This window comes from Patella vulgata, chromosome 5, assembly GCF_932274485.2.
Source record: "Patella vulgata chromosome 5, xgPatVulg1.2, whole genome shotgun sequence".
NCBI classification, from domain to species: Eukaryota; Metazoa; Mollusca; class Gastropoda; family Patellidae; genus Patella; species Patella vulgata.
This window is the reverse complement of record NC_065883.2, coordinates 67,515,343-67,535,819: the sequence shown is the minus strand read 5'-3', so window position 1 is coordinate 67,535,819 and position 20,477 is coordinate 67,515,343. Positions and strand designations below refer to the sequence as shown.

Here is a 20,477-nt window from a genome sequence, read left to right as displayed (position 1 = left end):
TGTAGGCTATAGAATGTTAATTAACTATTGATGATCAAATCTAATTAATCTGAATTATTGATCCTGATTGACAATTAAGTCAGTCACAGAATTCAGCAACGTAGTATATCAATTTTATTAGCCTTGTCAGGGCCGTTGAAACTTGGGGCTGACGGGTATCTTCAGTCCCCGCAATAATGTGCAAATATGTGTTCCCTCACTAATAGAAACAACACATCGGATCAACCCAATTCAAAACCTTATTCTGGCTGGAATCAAATCGGTTTTGGTCCTCTAATTCCACACGTAAAACAACAAGATTATTAACCGGGGTACTGGTTTTAGATAGAAAGCATGCATGCATGAGCTAGCTCTAGCATAACCAATTACACAAACTACAATATCGAAACTGTTTCATTAAACATAGTGACTATATCTTTTTGCAGGAGGGTTAGTTTACTAAAATGGCTGTAGGGCTATTTTCTACATAAATGTTAATTCTAGAGTGTTTTACACGTGCTGTGACATGAGTTTTTACATAAAATGTTAGTTCTAGAGTGTTTTACACGTGATGTGACGTGAGTTTTTTTTTTTACATGAAATGTTAGTTCTAGAGTGTTATACACTTACTGTAACGTGAGTATTTACATAAATGTTAGTTCTAGAGCGTTATACACGTGCTGTGACGGAGTTTTTTTTTTTACATGAAATGATAGTTCTAGAGTATTATACACTTGTTGTAACGTGCGGTTTACGTAAATGTTTTAGTGCGTGCTATAGTTTCCTTGGGTGTTGCACACACACACACTTGTTTGTTAAATTACAACATTGATATTAAGTGTGTTTATTATAGTTTTGCTATTACCATGGCCGGATTAAGGCATGGAAATAACGCATGTTCTGCTCCGACTGGGCTAATGAAGACGGGCAATGAAATGAAATGGGGTTTAATGTCCTGCACCGACTGTGCCTATGAAGACTGGCATACGCCATACAGTGTGCTATGAGGAGAATTGTGCCCAGACAGCGGCGCTACGGCCTACTGTTATATCGGATTCGAATTGCCAAGGGATCTTTAACATGCACGCCATTGTGTACACGGGACCTCGATTTTTCGTCCTATCCGAACGACTATAAGCTGTCCCTTACCAGACCCTCGGTCCTGCACCACTGACAAGGAGGAATCACGCCGGAAAATCTGGATGAACTTTCTCGGCCAACGCAGGGGTCGAACACGGGGCATAGTCCTACACCATACAGTGTGCATTTAGGGAATTTTGACGGGAGAGCGGCACTGCGACCAACTCTTATTTCGAATTCCATCTGTCAAGGGTTCTTTTATGTGCATGCCGATGCGTTCGCGGGACCTCGGTTTTTCCTCCCGTCCGAACGACTTGACACTGTTCCGTTTCATGAGGCCCTGGGAGGTACAGTGTACACAATCTTAATCCGTTGCTTCGTGCAAGTGTGTCCCAGTTTTGATCCCAGTGTATGACTAGGCGAAGGCGTCGCTGCCCAGGGCAAAGTATCCCTTATAGCTCACTGTATGGCGAGCCCATCCAGTAGGGCGCTTAACCCCATTTCATTTTATTTATCCTTGTTAGTGGTGCAGGACAGAGGGCGTGACAAGGAACATCGTTTAGTTCTTCGTATGGGACGAAAATATACCCAAGGCAATTGTAATTTGAAGAAGTGTAGGTAGAAACGCCGTGACATATGCCCGCCTTCATAAGCCCGGTTGGTGAAGATAAGTAAGGTGTTGCCCCCATATAAATATTTTATTTCATTTAATCCGGCCCCAGTTAATACAGTGTTAGTTTGTGTATTCTATAACGTGAGTTTTAATACAGTATTCTTACCTTGTAATATTAGGAGACTCAAACCTGTTTATATATATATATATCATAATAAAATAATCATTTATAATATAAAAGGAACTGAAAGGGTCTATTTTGAAACTGAAACCTTTTTAATAGAATGGGGCACAATACATCGTATTCATAGAACGTGCTTAAAATGTTTTAAAATAAAACCTGACAATGTTTAAACCAACAAAACAAAAATATACTGCAAACAAGTCTCCAAATAAAGGAGTTCACCTCAAAGTGTGCAAAGTGAAAAAAAAGTTCTCAGATAAACTATCTAAAATCTAGAATATTAAAAAAACTGGATTATAAAAGTCAGTAGAGATGACACATTTTACTGCAAAACGTACATCCTCATTCGTATAAAGAAATTTAAAATATGAGTCATATCTTTAGAATATGATCCGCGTCGAGTTTTCTTAATCTCTTGATTTTATCAATAAAACAACATCAAATCACACCCACGATATAAATATATATATAATAGGTTTATTCAAGAAACGGTCTGTCGTATGTTTACTTATTAATAACAAGGGTTTGTGTATATTTAGTTCTACAAGGAATTCACTTATTAAAGGTTTGATTATATTTAGTTCATCAAGAAATTAACTTATTAAAGATACATTCTGGGGGATTAGTTAAAGTGTTGGCAGTTCTCACTATAATAGTTAAAAACTAGATAATGTAAAGGGAATTTGCTGAAAATTGATCCACTGTGAACTGTAAAATTTAGCGGTTGAATTTTGGGCCTAGCCTCGATCATCATTACTAAAGTCGGTACGATAAAAAAAAAACATAGTCTCGATTATCCATTTATGGATTTAATCATGAATGAGCGCTAAGTAGCAGATCGGATCCTAATCCAATAAATATCGCAGGCTAGCGATGCCATCGAGAGCTGATTATGGACTGGATAAGTTAATTATGTACAGTTAATACGCAATGTATATCTGTATAATTTTTGGCTATAGCAAACTTTTTGGCTATAGCCTGTAATAAAGTTCAGATCAGTTCAGTTCAATATGCCGTTCATGGGACTATCTATAAATAAACTAGTTTAAAAACGCCGGAGTGTAAACGGAGCCAGCTTAACTATTCTGGCCGCAACGGTGGAAGTTTATTTATACGCCACATACTACTTCCAGTCGCAGATTTCAACAAAACGTATTGAAACGCAAGTTCAAAACTATCTGAAACACACCCGTTCAGACAGCCAAGATAAACCAGCTTAGAGGACCTGTATTATCGGTCCAAACTAAAACAATCCATGCTTAAAACAATCACAGCGTTTAAACTTAACTTAATGTTATTAATCTGATTTTAATCAAAACAAATTAAAGAATATGCATAAATTAGAAAAGTTCCGGTACTTGGGATATTCTTGAATAATGTAAATCGCTTATCTATCAATAACGTCAATAACCAAAAACAAAGTACATGGTGGTACCAACCAATTTAAGAATTAAAGAGTTTTCAAACGTTGTATTTGAGAAATATGAAGGTTTGTAAGATTTACGTGGATTTAAAACATGCTATATTATAGCTGTCGTTATGAGCGTAATTCACGGATATTGCAAGTACCTGAACAATTAAATTGATAGAATATGCACACTTTCAATAATGACTGTTTGATGGTAAAAATTTATTCCGACATACATGGCCTCCTTGATTCTGTAAGGATTTGATATACTCGGTTGTAGTCTGTGTGTCTTGTCCGCAGGTTTGTCTTATAGATTGTGTTTGATGACAACAATTTATTCCGACATACATGGCATCCTTGTTTCTGTAATTTGATATACTCAGTTGTTGATTATTGCTTACAATGTCCGTGTAATTTGTGTGTCGTGTCCTCATGTTTGCCTTATAGATTGTGAGGTTCGCCTGTATTTAGTATTAGAGAAACTAGTCCTTTTGGATTGAACGATAGACGTTTATAAGGTATATATTTATTACTACAGGAGCTATTGTCCTGTGCCCTCAAAGGACCTCATGAAGACTATATTATTATTATTATTATCCATTATTTACCATGTGAATAGATACGGCTTAACAATATCTTTCACACGATCTAGATATAACCTATATTTATTTCGTGATATTCTCAATAAAAATATTTATTGCATATTTAAATATGGGAATTAAAAAGATATTCCAATGAAATATTTGATTTATTACATATTTAATTGTTGGAATATAAAAATGTTATAGAAACAAAAACTATTTATTGCATATCTAAATATGGGAATAAAATTTTAAAAAAGCTTCAGAGGTAATATTCCTAATGAAATATTTGATTTATTACATATTTAATTGTTGGAATATAAAAAAGTTATAGAAACAAAAAATGTAAAATAAATAGATAAATTTTATAATCTTACCCAGAATCTGGCTTATCAAGCCAAAACCAAACCGATAGAGTAAATTTTTCACCCAATACTGGACTTAACTTCGGAACCAGAAAACAATTTTGAACAGTATCTAAAATGGAAGTAGACGAGGCACCGGAGGGACTATTAGGCCGAATGTTTATATTGTCTGTTACGATACAACTCCCAAAACCACTACTGTCCGCGATCAGTAGATCTATATACCCCGGGGTCGTAGTTCTTCCTGGACATAGATGTATACAAAAATCCTGAATACATCTGTCTACCGAGCCGCTGATTGTTGAACTTTTACAATAAGCATTTCGGGTGGTAACTCCGCACGTACTATCCGTTGGACTTGTAATAATAGGTCTATTTAATGCTGCATTGAATAACGGTGGAAAATCTCGTCCGTGGGCACAGTTTAGATAAAATAAAAATATTAATAAATATATCATCCATTTGGCTTGTATATTTTGATGAAAGGGATCCTTGAAATACATTGTTATCCTAGAAATTGAGCCCGACATTCTTACTAAGTAGATTAATAAATATATATTTATATATCACAACTTATATTTTAACTCACAGCACGTGCACTACATGGATAACAATATCGATAGCACGTCACATAATCCACTGCTTGATGATGATGAATATCCACTGAAGAAACACATTAAATCTTTAACTATAAGATGAAATGAAATATATGACTATATTTTGAAACCAGAATTTGTAAACACGTATTAACACAATAAGAGCCCTGTCATCGCTTATATAAAGTTGAATCGCTGTATAGAGACTGCGTTCAGGTATAATCTAGGCCTTTGACTACTATGGCTGGTCGGTCTTTATGTGATCCAATCGATCCGTGAATGGTGAATATATGTACGACTATATATATAACCCACAACATACTCCACACCCAACCATCTGGCGCATATTGATATTTACATGACAAATAATGCACGAATCACTCTTAAGACCATTTAGAGCATTAATTTGTCCTATTACGGTTCAATCTTAATTAATCCACAAGACGGTGTGGGTCATTGAAATTGATTGTTTTAAAATAATTCATTATTTAATTAAATTAATTAATTGCCACGTGTTGGGAGTTAGTGGGTTAAAAGTTGCCAGAACATCTGGTGTGTATATGTTTATACAATTGTTTAGCGCAGTGCATGGCGGATGTCCGTTTTTATGTCTAGTTAGTGCCGGAAAGTAAAATGTTCATTACCCACGGAAGTTCATCGATATTTTCCGGCGTGGTTTCCTATTGTCAGTGGGGCAGGACAGAGGGACCGGCAAGAACAGCTGTCTAGTCATTCGGATGGTATGAAAAAGCGAGGTCCCGAGTACACATCCACGTGCTCATAAAATAACCCCTGACAGTTGGAATTCGATATAATAGTATCAATAAGGAGATAAGTGTGAGCCCTTGACATATTTTAGAATCCTTAAATAGTAAGTGCAGGGGCACTGCACCACACACAAACAATTACACGACAAATTTATGGACAAAACACAATACACAGAGTATATGGTATATGATCGCCATTTGAAAATGCATTATGTAAGATTTAGATAAAGAGATGACCGTTCTTGCTGATAATAGTTCAAAAATAGACAACGACAAAATGAATATATTGAAATTTCATACAAATTACTTTATTCTGAGCGAAATTGTGTGTGTTTGAAATTTTAACAAGATGTAGCACAAGTCTCGATTATCCACTCTATCGATAAATTTATAAATCTCGCGGGTGTTCAAATCCTTTTAAATGTCGGTCATCGAATGGTCTAGAGAGATGATTATAGACTTGCCATGTGAATAAATATCTCAATAATAGTTTATTCAATAATCAACTTGAGTACACCTAGCCGCGAAAAATTTGATATTTAAATATTCATTGACTATCTGTCTGTGACTCGGTGTGTTTGGCATTGTCTCACTAAACTAGGAGGCCACAAGCTAAAAACGCTAATTTTCGTACAATCAGGGGCCATTATCCAGGAAGTGACGGTCCGATATGCGCGAATATCGTAAGAAACATAGATCTTTGTGATATAAACATATGTTTTAAGCTTTAACAAAATCGGATAAAAAATGTGACCCCTAGAGGGTCCACAGCCTTGGTATTACATACTGTTGCGCTATTTGCGTATAAGTAGCTGCTATTTTGTCGGCCAGTTTCGGTCCGATTTTCACTAAAAGCGCGATTTTTCGGACAATCAGGGGCCATCCAAAATCCAGGAGGTTACGGTCCGACATGTGCGAATATCGAAATCTTTGAGTTATGCACAGTACACATTTTAAATTTCATCAAAATCGGATAACAATTGTGACCTCTAGAATGCCCACAAGCTAAAAACCAAATATTTCCGTATAATCAAGGGTCAGATTCCATGACGTCACCTTCCGATACATGCCAATATCGACCCCTACGCGCAAGCAAATTATGGAAATAAAATTGAACCATTATTATGTTAGTCCCGAAATGACCTAGTTTGTGTGGAGTGGACGTTAAACTCCCATCTCTGAAGCAATGGCCCGAGAAATCGGGATTAGACCTAATCAAACGAAACAATGCGAGGGGCATGTCTTTTCTTAAAACTGAAAGAGCTCTTGTTTCCACATTTTCTGATGACATCGGAAACGAAACGAAATGAAATGGGTTTAACGTCTCACTTTTCTGCCACGGTTTTTTTTTCGTCCCATCTGAACGATAAACGTTGACCGTAGCCAAGTCAGCAATACTGCATCACTAACACAAGGAAATAGTGGGACATTAAACCCCATTTCATTTCTGACAATTAAGAACCACGTCGGAAAATGCCGATGTAATTTCTCGGCCAGAGAGAGAGAGAGGGGGGGGGGGGGGGTAATTTCCACTCAAACACACTCGGTTTGGGAGGAGATCGGACCAACTGGGAAGGAGACCGAATCGGCTAGGAAGGAGATCAAGTCGGTTGGAGAGTACACCTGGTCGGTTGGAGAGGATATCATGGAGTTGTGTTGGTCATCACCATACATCTTTATCTTGTTTTTAAAAAAATAAAAACACATGTCAGCTGATCAAATAAAGCTTCGACTTTTATCGCACTGCAGGTAAACTAAATAGTTACAAATAAACGAGGATGGTTTGACCCCCCCCCCCCCCTAGCTACGCCACTGACCCCAACCCTTGGGTTTACAGACTTTTATCCGTCGTCTTAACAATAATCTCCGAATGTTGAAAAGACACCACTTTTGTGAAATCGCTCTCGAAGCGTTGTCGCCCCCAACTCCCCACTAACCCCCACCCACCCTTTTAGCTACGCCACTTACACGACCCTTATGTTTACAGGGTACCCATGGGTTAAAGCATCGCCGACTCCCCCTCCCCCGCCCGTTTTATCTCCGCCACTGCCCCAACCCTTGTGTTTACAGACTTGTAGCCAACACGTGAACTAAAGAGTTAAATATGTGCTCTGCGGTGCAGACGTTCAGATTAGTTGTTTCAAGAACGTCAAATGCACCACCTGATTCAACGTTATTTCCAAAGCCTGGTCAAACAACTTGTAAACGTCAGTAAACTGCGTTCTTCTAATGTAACTTTTGTAGCGTTTTAACTTATGAATCTTTGAACGTTAGTAATATATTTGTTTGTGCGTTTATATTGATTATATTGGATTTTAGTTCTTTTAACGTTAACGTTAAAATTAACCGCAAAAAGAAAAAAAACTTCCAATAAAGTTGGTAAAACGTTTTATTTCCATTTTACATCTTTTTTACATCTTACATCATTAGCAAACGTTGCATTAAAACATTAGAGTGTACTGTGTATTCTACCAGACCACCTGGTATATCATATTATATGTGTATTTAATCTTTACTTCATATTGATTTCTACCCATGTTTTATTATTTACTTATATTTCTGAACATACGTAAGTAAATACAGCTTCATATATATTAAGTCACATATAACACATTATAAAATATCTAAAATGGTGCAAAATAATTTTTGGGAAAAATGCCTTTTTATTGCACGTCTAATAAATGTCCTAGAAACTTTTAGTTCGACATTCCATCACGTGACTGCAGGTGTACAGAATGTACCCCGTTATTTTACAATTAAATAAAATTAATATATCATCTTTAAAAAGCGAAAGTAATATACGCCAAACAATTCCTTTATGTATTGTTTAAATAAAAGTTTACAATAGAAAGGGGGGAAAATGTACTAAAACTGTTAAAAATTAAGATTAAATACAGTACATGTATATATATTATATGCGAGTCATAAAACCGAAAGTTTGAATTCATAGATATAGCATATTAATATACATGCTTAAAATATGGAGAATCACGGAATGAACACAAAGAGATATAGAAGAAATGTTATAAAAAAAATCAAGTAGTTTAAGATAATATATTTGAAACAGATTTAAAGGAGCTAAGTCGCTAACTCAATATTTTCCATATAATATTAAAATTAAAAACACGAATGAGAATTCAGTATTAATCAATTTCAATCAATAGTGATGTTGTTATCTTGCCGTGAAACTATGGGATCCTAACACTCAATATTTAAGACACAATTAACATTTTATAATCAGTACATGAGTCGTGTACCCTATGGTTTCGGGTGCCATTTTGTAATGAACAAATAAAAACATAACCCACAACATAATGTGGAAGTAATTGGTAAAGGCAGGTTGCAGATTCAAGTAATTAGTAAAGGCTGATTCACAAACGACAAAATAATAATTTAAAAACCGTGTAGAATGCACTAAGCAGGCGTAGACAACCGTCTTGTTCGCGTATTTCACCGAACATAATTGATTAGAAATTACAATATTTTGTTTTAAAAACTGAATGTAAATCACTTTACACACATTCATATGTGCTTTTAGAACCATTTTTGTCTTATTTCAAGTTTCCAAAAATTAGAGCAGTACGGTATAGGACGTTAAACCCCATTTCATTTCGGGGGGTGGGGGGCGGTTGGATGGCCGAATGTTTAGCTCGCTGTATCATAAAGTCTGTTATTGAGTCAACTGGCGTGGCTTCGAATCCCCGGTTGTACGTGACAAGGAGTAGGGTCGCCTGTCCAACCTCGTGGGTTTTCTCCGGGTCCTCCGGTTTCCTCCCACTGCTAATCACCCCTACGCGCAAGCGAATTATTGAAATAAAATTAAACCATATGTTAGTCTCGAAATGACCTAGTTTGTGTCAAGTGGACGTTAAACTCTCTCTCTCCCATTTTATTTCATCCAAAAAATAGAGTTATACGCCCTTTAAGGTAAAGAATAAGTTTTTTCCTAAAGAGAGTCAAGTTATTTAAAGTTTTTAAAAACGGTGGCAACGAACTTCACGGTTTGAGTCCTTTAAAGCGTAAACTGCTTTTAACTATATTTAATATTTTGCCTGAGAGTAATAAGTTCATTCTTAAATAAGGATTTTGGTAGTAAGGTAAGAGGTCAAATCATTTATTAGGGCATGGTTTTAGAAGAATTTAATAGCTAAAGATACATTGATTAGACATGTCGATTTACTATTGTATAGTATAAAAATGTTCAATTTGTCTGGTTCAGAGAGATTTAGCGTCACAAAGGTCCCATTGGAAGACAATAATCTATATTTTTTGTTGAAAGTGGACATTGTAGAAAAGGATTCGGAATGGATTTCAAAATGAGATAGGCACTTTAATCAAATCATTCTAGAAAACGACTTACTAAATGGATCAAAGCAATTTTTTGTGAACAGTATGTTGACACATTAGTGATTAATTCATCACAGTTCCAAGACATTACGAGAAGGTTTAGAGTCTGTACACAGTCTATACATCAGTATCTGGTGTATCCACCGCGAGTGTCAATAACAGCAGCGCAGCGTCTGTACATGGAGTGGACCAGACGATTGATGAACGCCATTGGCACCTGGAACCACACTCTCAGAAAAGCCTAGCGCAATCCATCGGCCGTGTTTGGTCTCGGTACGACGTTAAGTCTCCTCTGAATTTCATCCCAAAGATGTTCAATCGGGTTTAAGTCCACACTAAGGGCTGGCCAGTGCATAACGTTGACACCGTTCTGTTGTAGAAAGACCCGAGTAACTCTGGTGGTGTGGGCACGGGCGTTGTCATGCCGGAAAACGTTGTTTCGATGACGTGCCAAATGTGGTATGACGTGGGGTCTGAGAGCTTGATCGATGTAGCGCACTGCTGTGATGCCGCCTCCTCTCCCGGGACCAAGATTTTGGAATACCACAGAACCCACGCTTTGGTTCAGGCCGATTCCACCCCAAACCATAATGCTTGGACCTCCCCATGAGTCTCGTTCCATGACACATTGGTCAGAATAACGCTGGCCACGTCGACGCTATATTCTGGTCATGCCATCTGCAGTTGATACGCAATACCGACACTCAGTTGTGAACAGAACAGTTCTTCATTGCCTGTATCGCCAGTTCTGGTGTTGTTGTGCAAACGGTAGACGTTCACTTCGATGGAGAAGGATGAGGATCGGTTCACGGTAAGGTCTACGGCAATGGATGTTCTCTCTGGTGAGACGTCGGCGCACTGCATCGGTATTGATGGGTCTTCCGTGTGTTCCCACTGTGTGACGTGCTGTCTCAGATGCCTGTGTGAAGGGATTCTGCACGTGCTGTCGCACACCATGGCGGCCTTGTCGCCTTGTGGTAACCCTTGGTCTACCAATTCGGTGGCGATCATCCGTGGTGTTGGTGGCACGAAAGCGTTGCTGAAGCTTGTAGATGGTCAGAACATTGACCTGGAAGTGATTGGCAACGAGTCATCCAAGCTCCTGGTTCCTCTGAGTTGTCGTGAGTCGTGTGGCATGCTGCTGACATTGTAGTGTGAATGATTCAACAGGGTATGGGGGTGCATTTTATAAGGTTGGTCCCGGTGAACAGCACGTGCAGCATGAGTTACATGAAAATCATGGAGAACACATTATCATTTCAGAAACCAGGTTGCGTTTTTGAGAACATTTCCTGGGTACAATTGTGTGTTTGGGAAGGAGCCTTGCTCAGGTAAAGTTGGAGATGTGGTCACAAATATACAATAAAAACATTTGGCAAGTTTTATGCAACGCGTCTATTCAGAGTAGTGGCTAAGTTGGTAAGACGCTGGCTCGCTAGCCTGGAGGTCGATCTCCGGCGTGGTTCCCCCTTGTCAGTGTGCTATGAGGGAAATTTTGCCCTGGCAGCGGCACTATCGCCTACTCTTATATCGAATTCCAACTGCCAAGGGATCTTTTACGTACATTCCAATGTATACACGGGACCTCGGTTTTTCGTCTCATCCGAACGACTAGACAGCTGTCCTTGTCAGGCCCTCCGTCCTGCATCACTGACAAGGGGAAACCACGCCGGAAAATCTGGATGAATTTTCTCGGCAAATGCAGGGGTCGAACACCCGACCTCCAGGCTAGCGAGCCAGCGTCTTACCCACTTAGCCACGTAATCCCCCGATTCATAAATGAACTTAACTTGTAATTCTAAAGCTTTCAAAAAAAATTCTTCCTTTTTTATAGGCATGACATTAATCCATAATTTACACCGGAAATGTTAACGCATGACAACCAAATTTGTAGCAATTAGTAATTACTCATCCTCTTGTTGCTAGGAAGAAATGACCGAATTTGATTTAATGAAGGTAAAGCAGTATACAGAATTTCAGGAAACCTAAAAGATCCCATAACTTTCGAACATTTTCTTAAATAGGAGATCTATTCTTCAGCGTTCGAGCCTTTTTTCATTCATTCGGTTTTGTACCCCTTACTTTTACTTTATCGGTATGATATAAGGGAAGCAACTCTCTTTTGTTTACATTTGACCTATATTTAGCTATCACGTGATGGAAAATGGTTACATGACCTGGCGAATTAAATTTTTTCGCACATCGATAGAGCAACGCACGCCGGCAGAGTCAGATAACAGTATTATCAGTGGGCATACAATTTACTAAATTATAGTCTGTATCTAGAAGGACATTTGAACTGTGTTATTTATTAAAATCACGTCGATTCTGAAGTACTGGAAAAAGTTCTGAGCATTCATTCAGAAAACTGGAAAGCCATTTGACCATTTGTTTACACAAACTTGTAAACTGTTTCATAAGACGGTCATCTCATAGCGGTTCTTATCACACGCCTAATCCCAGCTTATGTAATGTGGTGATAAGAACAACCAGACCTGCGAAGTCTCGAGGAGAGGAGGGGACAAGATGCTAACGGAGTTATGGGAGGCCTATGCACAGTTGGTCAGGAAAAGAAATGAAAGCAATGCAGTGAAGGTAAATTGATTGATGAATGAATGATGAAATGTATGTGGGGGGAGGGATTCTCAACTCATAGTCTATATAGATGTTACTTGTTGCGCGAAATGGGAATTGTTGGCTGATCTGACTACTACCCTAACCCTAACCCATAATTCACATACAAACCTGGGAAAAAAGTAGTCAGATCAACCAACAGCGCCGAAATGTTTTACTTTTTCGTTGACCATTAGGCCTATGACATTGTTTAATGATTGTTAAGGACCAGGGGAGATTTAAAAAAGTTTAGTATACAATGTTGTAGGTCCTGTTAGTCTTGTTTTGGACTAGAGTTTGGTGACATACTGCATGTTCTACCCTGACAGACCCTGATACAAATAGGCCTACCCCATTTTGCAAACAGAGATATATGTCCATCTACTTCGACATTCTTTGAGAATAGATCTTTGTCTTGAATGGTCGCCATATCCAAAATTTAGTATACTATTGTAGTGCGGTTCTACCAGGTTTTACATCTGTCACACACAAGACGATTAAATAAACATTTTCAATTCAATTAAATGGAAGTGGAATAAATACTTCTTAAAATTCTTGACGTATACTTAATGTTATCGACTGAAATGGCAGATTTTTTTAGGACTTAAAATGTCGGTCAATTAACTGACTATATAGCTTAGTGTCTGTTCTCAAGGAGAGATAACTGTAGACTCAGGCTCTCTATGTTTAGTATACGAATAGTAGAATAGGCCTACCTCTGGCACATCTTACACTATAGAACTTTTTAAGTTCCAGTTACCAAATATTATCTGTATGACTTCAGATGTGTCATTTGAATTCAAAAGATTCAATTAAGAAAACATGTAAAGATAGAAACATTATTTACCTTTATGGGACTTACAGGCTTGGAAATAGCGGTTTTAGATGTACCTGACAAAATATCAGGCACTAATGAAATAGTACCTGGTATTTTCAACTTAGTGCCGGACATGTATTAATAATATCAATAAAAAAGACAAATCAGTGCCTGACAAAATGACAGGCACCAGAGCCTGAATCTGTGCCTGACATTGTCTGTGACGGGTGCCTTATTTCCAGGTCGGACTTATAATTCTGTTTTTATGCATGGTGTTGATGTTTGGAGTCAAATAAGTTATTTTTTTATATTAGATCTTTATTATTATTATCATGAGGTACATGTATGGTGTTAAAAGAAGGCTTTCGCACTACCGCTAGTTTGCCCTTGCCTCAGACTATGCATTTATTAAAAGTTAAAAAAGCATCAACCACTTTAAACTTGGCAATCTGATTAAAATGCAAATCTATATTTTATTTCATTTTTTTTATACTTTCGATGGCCTCCAATCCACTACATGAAGATCTGACTGGTTGTAGTTCAAGGTACAATATGTATCGTGACTGCAGTGACAATACATGTATACCCAGCACTAATATATCCTACCCCCCAATCAAATGTAGGATATACACAGCCAGATGTGATGGAGAGATTTCCATCTTCATTAGCTTAAGGGGGGGGGGATGGTCAAATGGATAGCACATGTGCGCTGTATCATACGGTCTGTCATTGAGTCAACTGGCAGGGTTTCGATTCCGCGGTTTTACGTGACAAGAAGTAGGGTCGCCTGTCCAACCTCGTTGGTTTTCTCCGGGTACTCCAGTTTCCTCTCACTGTTAAATAACCCTACGCACAAGCGAATTATTGAAATAATATTGAACCATGTGTTAGTCCCGGAATGACCTAGTTTGTGTGGAGTGGATGTTAAACCCTCCCTCTCTCTCTCTCTCTCTCTCTCTCTCTCTCATTAGCTTAGTTTGTACATTTGTAATGACGAATTACTGTTGAAGTGGAAAACATTGTCTGACAACAGGTATTAATGATAAAATTGTGCAGTTGTGTGAAAGTCTGTCGATACACTTGGTTGGGTTCATTTAACTAGCTATCGTAGTGTACAATTATTTTTATGTTCAGACTTTACATGCATTGATAAACATCGGGAGTTTGCAAGAAGAAATTGAAAGGCTCCAATCCTAGCGGAAAACAAAATTTTAAAGCAAGACAAATTGTCATCAATAAAGACAAATCAAAACAAAAGATCAAATGTAACCAACAACTTTATTTGACTCAATCTTGTCATTTTAAACATTTAGCTTTCTAAATTCTTGTAACATGGCGACCGAGGGGTTTAATACAACTAGGTAGCCTACGAGTTAGTACCAAATAGTTTATTTATCTGAGAGTCAAGGTTTGTACTATGCCTCGGAAATCAGAAGTGAGAGGCGACTAGTATGTATATCTCTTTTGTGGACTGAGGTGAGATTGTTGATTGTATTAACTGGACGGGTGGGCATGTCATCCATCAGTTATGTCACACTATGTGTATTTGTTGAATGGGTAGCTTCTTTTCAACCAGATCGGCTCTGGATCGATTTGATTCTACGGTATCTCGCGTAGCTGAGAGAATAAAGATTTTTTAACTGAGAGAATATCTTCCGTCAAAGTGGTGGTTGATTCCGAGGCAAATAAGGGAATCACGACCGACCGATTTGATCAACAAAATTAGCCATATCGAGATCGTAAGCTGAGAGTGCCAATTGAAGGTGATATTTTATCTTTTGATATTTTATCAGTTTGATATTTTATCTCTGATAATTTATCTTTCTGATTATTGAATTAGTTAATAAGTAGTCCAAACATAAATATGTACGTACACTGTACTGTAGATATTTTTTTTTTCCATCTTAGTATTTATATCTTTGGTTAGACTTTAGAATCATGTCGACTACATGATGTATCAATATGGTACATGTATATAAGGATTAGCCCAAGTCAGGATACAGGGATACATGATACAAACATTTAGTGTTAAACAAAATTAGAGGAAACATTCTGTGCAAAGAATATAAATGAAATGGGGTTTAACGCCTGAATTTCTGCACCAATCGTGATGATAAAGGGAGACATACATGTACGTATGCAGTGTTCTATTAATGAAAATTTGCACTGACAGCGAATTTCATATGGCACAGGTTCTTTTACATGCATGGCAATGTTGTTGTTTTTTTTGTCCCATCTGAATGACTTGACCATTTCCTTGCAATTTGCCAGGTCGACATTTGTAACCTCTGACAATGGGAAATCAAGCTGAGCTCATCATAGTTGGAAAGATAGATATTTACAATAAAATATAATTGATATCCCATTGACCATAACATGTTACATTTCCATTGCTCCTTACTTTTGAAATCATGATTGGCTGGTATGGACAGCACTACATCACTTACTGAACACTATGGTGATAGTGTTTGGCTGAGATGAACATCACTCTCACTGAATACTGTATATATAGTGATTGGCTGATATGAACAGCACGATATCACTCACTGAACACTGTATTTATAGTGATTGGTATAAATAGCATGATATCACTCACTGAACACGGTATTTACAGTGATTGGGTGGTATAAATAGCACGATGTCGCTCACTGAACACTGTATTGATAGTGATTGACTGACACTATCATTCATTATAAACCTGAAACGGTAAATTTCTTTGATCTTTGGGGTATATTGACTATATTCTACGCTCGGAATAACTTGAGGTCTGAAAGTTTGGTGCAGCTTTGGATATATACAGGGGAATTTGGGGTTATTCTTCCAAAAGTCTTTCTTTAAACCTGTAACGGGTTATTCTTCCAGGGTAGGTTTTTTTTGTTCCATAAGAAAACATGATCTAAGATTTTTCTTATAGGAATTCTGGGATATTCTTATTTTGCGTACATGTAAACATAGACGATTTATAAGCAAGATAAAGTCCTTGACTTCGGTGATTTTTCTTATAGGAATTCTGGGATATTCTTATTATGCGTACATGTAAACATAGACGATTTATAAGCAAGATAAAGTCCTTGACTTCGGTTATGCTGGGGAAGAAAGGTTTCAGAAAAAAACCTGGACAGAATAACCTCAGCCCACCGGCCTCGGTTTTTCTTTTTCTCAGGTTATTTTCTTCAGTCTTTCTTTCCCTAGCATAACCTAAGTCTTGTGCTTTATCCTACACATACATGTAAACACTGAAATGATTGGCTGTTATAAATAACGCTCTCACTCACTGAACACTACAAATGAAATGAAATGGAATGGGGTTTAACGTCCTACTGTTCTGCTCCTATACTGGGCTAATGAAGACGGGCATATGCCATACAGTGTGCTATGAGGGAAATTTTGCCCGGGTAGCGGCACTATCGCCTACTCTTATATCGAATTCCAACTTCCAAAGGATCCTTTACTTGCATTCCAATGTACATGTATACATGGGACCTCGGTTTTCCATCTCATCCGAAGGACTAGACAGCTGTCCTAGTCAGGCCCTCCCTCCTGCATCAATGACAAGGAGGAACCACGCCAGAAAATCTGGATGAACTTTCTCGGCCAAAGCAGGGATCGATGACCCGACCTCCTGAACATTACAATTTCACCCTTGGTGGAAGTGGACGTAAAACTCCAGGAAGGAAGGAACGAACTGAACACTGTTACTTTCCCCGAAAATAAACAAAATGAAATTGTAATGTAACCTTGTACTATGTACAGTTAAGTACAGATAAATGTCACATATTTTATCAGATAATAATTTGGGTTACTTTGTATTTAATTGTCGATGTGGAAGTTTGTACAGATATTTTACATTACATGTAATTAACCCTTTGGTTCTTGGTACATACATGTAAATATTGTCTACCCCAGTTCTCTCAAAAAAAAGAAGAAAAACGGCTTTTTCTTTTTAACTTTGATTTTTGCAGCTCATTTTAGAAACTACAAGAAGCTGCTACCAAATTGATCGACTCAAATAGCCGGAGTTACAGAACTACTATATACAGACCTTGAATATACATGTCACAATTCTGTGGTTACACAATTACTGCTTATTACTGAGCGACATTTGTACTAGGCTTCTCTAGTCATTACCATGCCTAGTCGAAAGGTCGTTCAGTAATTGTAAAAAATGTAAACAAAACAACAAGAATGACAGCAGATGATACTTCTTTCGTTTAGTGAGCCGCCACCAATTGAACATGGGAGTTAACTCTATTAAAATGCTGGTAAATTAAATACAATCGATAAACCTGGAATATTTGGGGTGCTGTACATGTATATAGTGACGGCTCTTGCTGATATTGGAATTATCCGGGTAAAGCAGGACAAGAGTTAAACCCCATTTCATTCAAAATGTCAGGGTTGGCAGTAGATGAGGTACCTACATGAATATGCACTGTCAGAAATATACCAAATCTTACTCTCATGTCCGTCTTCGTTAGAGGAGTCGGAGCAAAACAGTAGGACATTAAATCTCATTTATTCTACATAACAGAATTAATATCGGAGCCACATTACTGTCGATCGTTCCATACAGAAGATAAAAACCTTCTTGTCATCCCCAAATCCAACCTTCAAATGAGTAGATAATCCTTTCAAATCTCTTCACCTAAATTATGGAATTCAATCTCATCTAATAGCAACCTGAAGAACTCTGCCAGTTGGAATTTGGAATAACAGTTGGTCCTTTTCATTTCATAATTAACTTTTGTCCGCATTGTGGATTCCCCCGTATTCATTAGCTTGGTCAGTGTAAGGAAGTCATTTATTTCATAATTTGAGGAGGGGTGGGATGTATGGCTGAATGGTTAGCGTGTGCACGGTGTATCACAAGGTCTGTCATTGAGTCAACTTTCGAGGTTTCGATTCCCCAGTTTTTGCTGGGTCCTCCGGTTTCCTCCCACTACTAAAGACCCTGTGCGCAAGCGAATTATTGAAATAAAATTGAACCATATGTTAGTCCCGAAATGACCATTGTTGGTGTTGAGTGGACATTAAACCCCTCGCGCGAGTGAAATCAATCACAAGGTCTGTCATTGGTTTTGATTCTCTGCTTGAAGGTGGCAAGGAGTAGGGTTGCCTGTCCAACTTCATGGGTTTTCACCAGGTCCTCCGGTTTTCTCCCACTGCTAAACACCCATACGCGCAAGCGAATTAATGAAATAGAATTGAACCATATTTTAGTCCCGAAATGACCTAGTTTGTGTCAAGTGGATTTTAAACCCCATTTCTCTCTCATTCCGTAATTAAAGTAGCTAAGTCTCAAACTCAATATCATCCAAAGTCATACGCGTTGAAAATATGAATTATTTGTCAATTCAAATCAACATTGATGTTGCGATTCTTACCAGGAAAAGACAGGCTTCTGATATTCAATATTTAAGACAGAATAAACATTTTACCATTGGTACACGAATCGTGTACCATAGTGCGTTTTAGCGTCATTTGCAACAAGTGACCAGAAAGAACGAGGCTAGACATATTCAACTGGAGAACCTGCTCTGGAATAACCAGACGCTAGAAATTGCTATAGGGTTGTGACACAGGCCGCATTTCGCTGGACATAACTGATTTGAAATTAAGAGTCAAAACGGAAACAATTGAATGTAAATCAGTTTATATACAATCAGATTACATTATTATATGCGTTGCTACCCATTTGGGTCAGTTTCTAGGTCCCAAATATTAGCGATTTAGCTCCTTTAACTTTTGTCAGCATCTAAGTTTATAATCATTTTATCTTTTCATAAGCTTCTACACTATATCATATTCCAGGACGTGTTTGTTTGTACATTGTATTATTTATTTGTATTGTAAATCTGCAACATGAAAACAAATAAACTTAACATATTTAAATGCACATGTATACACATTAATCTTAAATACCAACAGAATTTTGCTCGCCGTTTATAGACAATGATATCAGCAACAGTACATGTTTCTTTTCATTACTTCATCATGTCACATGAAATCGTGTAAAGTCTCGGCGTACAGTCGGATAATGTCAAGCTGTCAAATGGTTGGTGTTGTGCATTGTTGATTGTCCAAAAACAAGGTTTTAGGTATTTACCACTATTTCAACTGCAGGGTATTTCAATGCAATCTGATTAAAACACATATCCTATTTTGTTTCATTTTTTTATAGTTCATAATTTCGTTTTAAATGTCTTTACTACACTGGGATCTTCCACCACAACCGTTCAGACCTTCATGTTGTGTAGGCTGTCGAAAATATAAAAAAAAAAACAAAACGAAATATAGATCTGTATTTTAGTCAGATTGATTTCAATGGTATTTAGTCATTAAGTAAATGATTGTTTTTGTGACATTTAGTAATTGATTGTTTCAATGATGTTTAGTAAATGATGTTTGTTTTTATGACTTGAAGTAAATGATTGTTTTTGTGGCATTTAGTAATTGATTGTTTCAATGCTATTTAGTAATTGATTGATTCAATGATATTTAGTAAATGATGTTTTTTTTTTACATTTAGTAAATGATTATTTCAATGCCATTTACTAACTGATTTTTATACGCCCACATTTTCATGTTGACGTATTATGCCGTCGCCCCTGTCCGTCTCGAAAGTAAACAAAATCTTTGGGATATAAACCTATATTTCAAGTTTAGTCAAAATCGGTTAAAAATTGTGACCTGCAGAGTGTCCACTAACAACTTGTGGACTGACAGATGGACGGACAGAGGCGCCGTAAATATATACGTCCACATGAAAATGTGGGTGTATAAAAATTGTGATCTCTGGAACATCCTTAAGCTAAAAACGTACAATCAGGGGCCATAATCCATGAAGTTACGGTGCGATAAATACTAATATCAAAAGAAACCCAGGCCCCGAGTTCACAAAGCATTCTCAGACTTAAGTTAAGAATTTACTCAAAATTGTTCGCCATAAGTAAACTAAAATATAGCCCTTTATAAAACTTTTTTTTTTTTTTTAATGTATCAAATACATCAATAAGGAACTATGTGCAAAGTTTCATGTTTCTGGATCAAAGATATTTTTTATAAACAATGATTGAAAGTTGAGTAAATTTTTAACTTCAGTCTGAGAATGCTTTGTGAACTTGGGG

The 20,477-nt window shown here is 37.4% G+C and overlaps 1 protein-coding gene across 1 annotated transcript in view; it reads right to left on the bottom strand.

Annotated features, from left to right (window-relative positions):
* Positions 1-5,152, bottom strand: part of LOC126821359 (usherin) — a 29,177-nt gene extending 24,025 nt beyond the window's left edge. Inside the window, exon 1 of the mRNA XM_056101039.1 lies at positions 5,141-5,152. Coding sequence (XP_055957014.1) covers positions 5,141-5,152 — 12 coding nt within the window. The remainder of the gene's footprint in view (positions 1-5,140) is intronic.
* Positions 5,153-20,477: the final 15,325 nt, after the last annotated feature.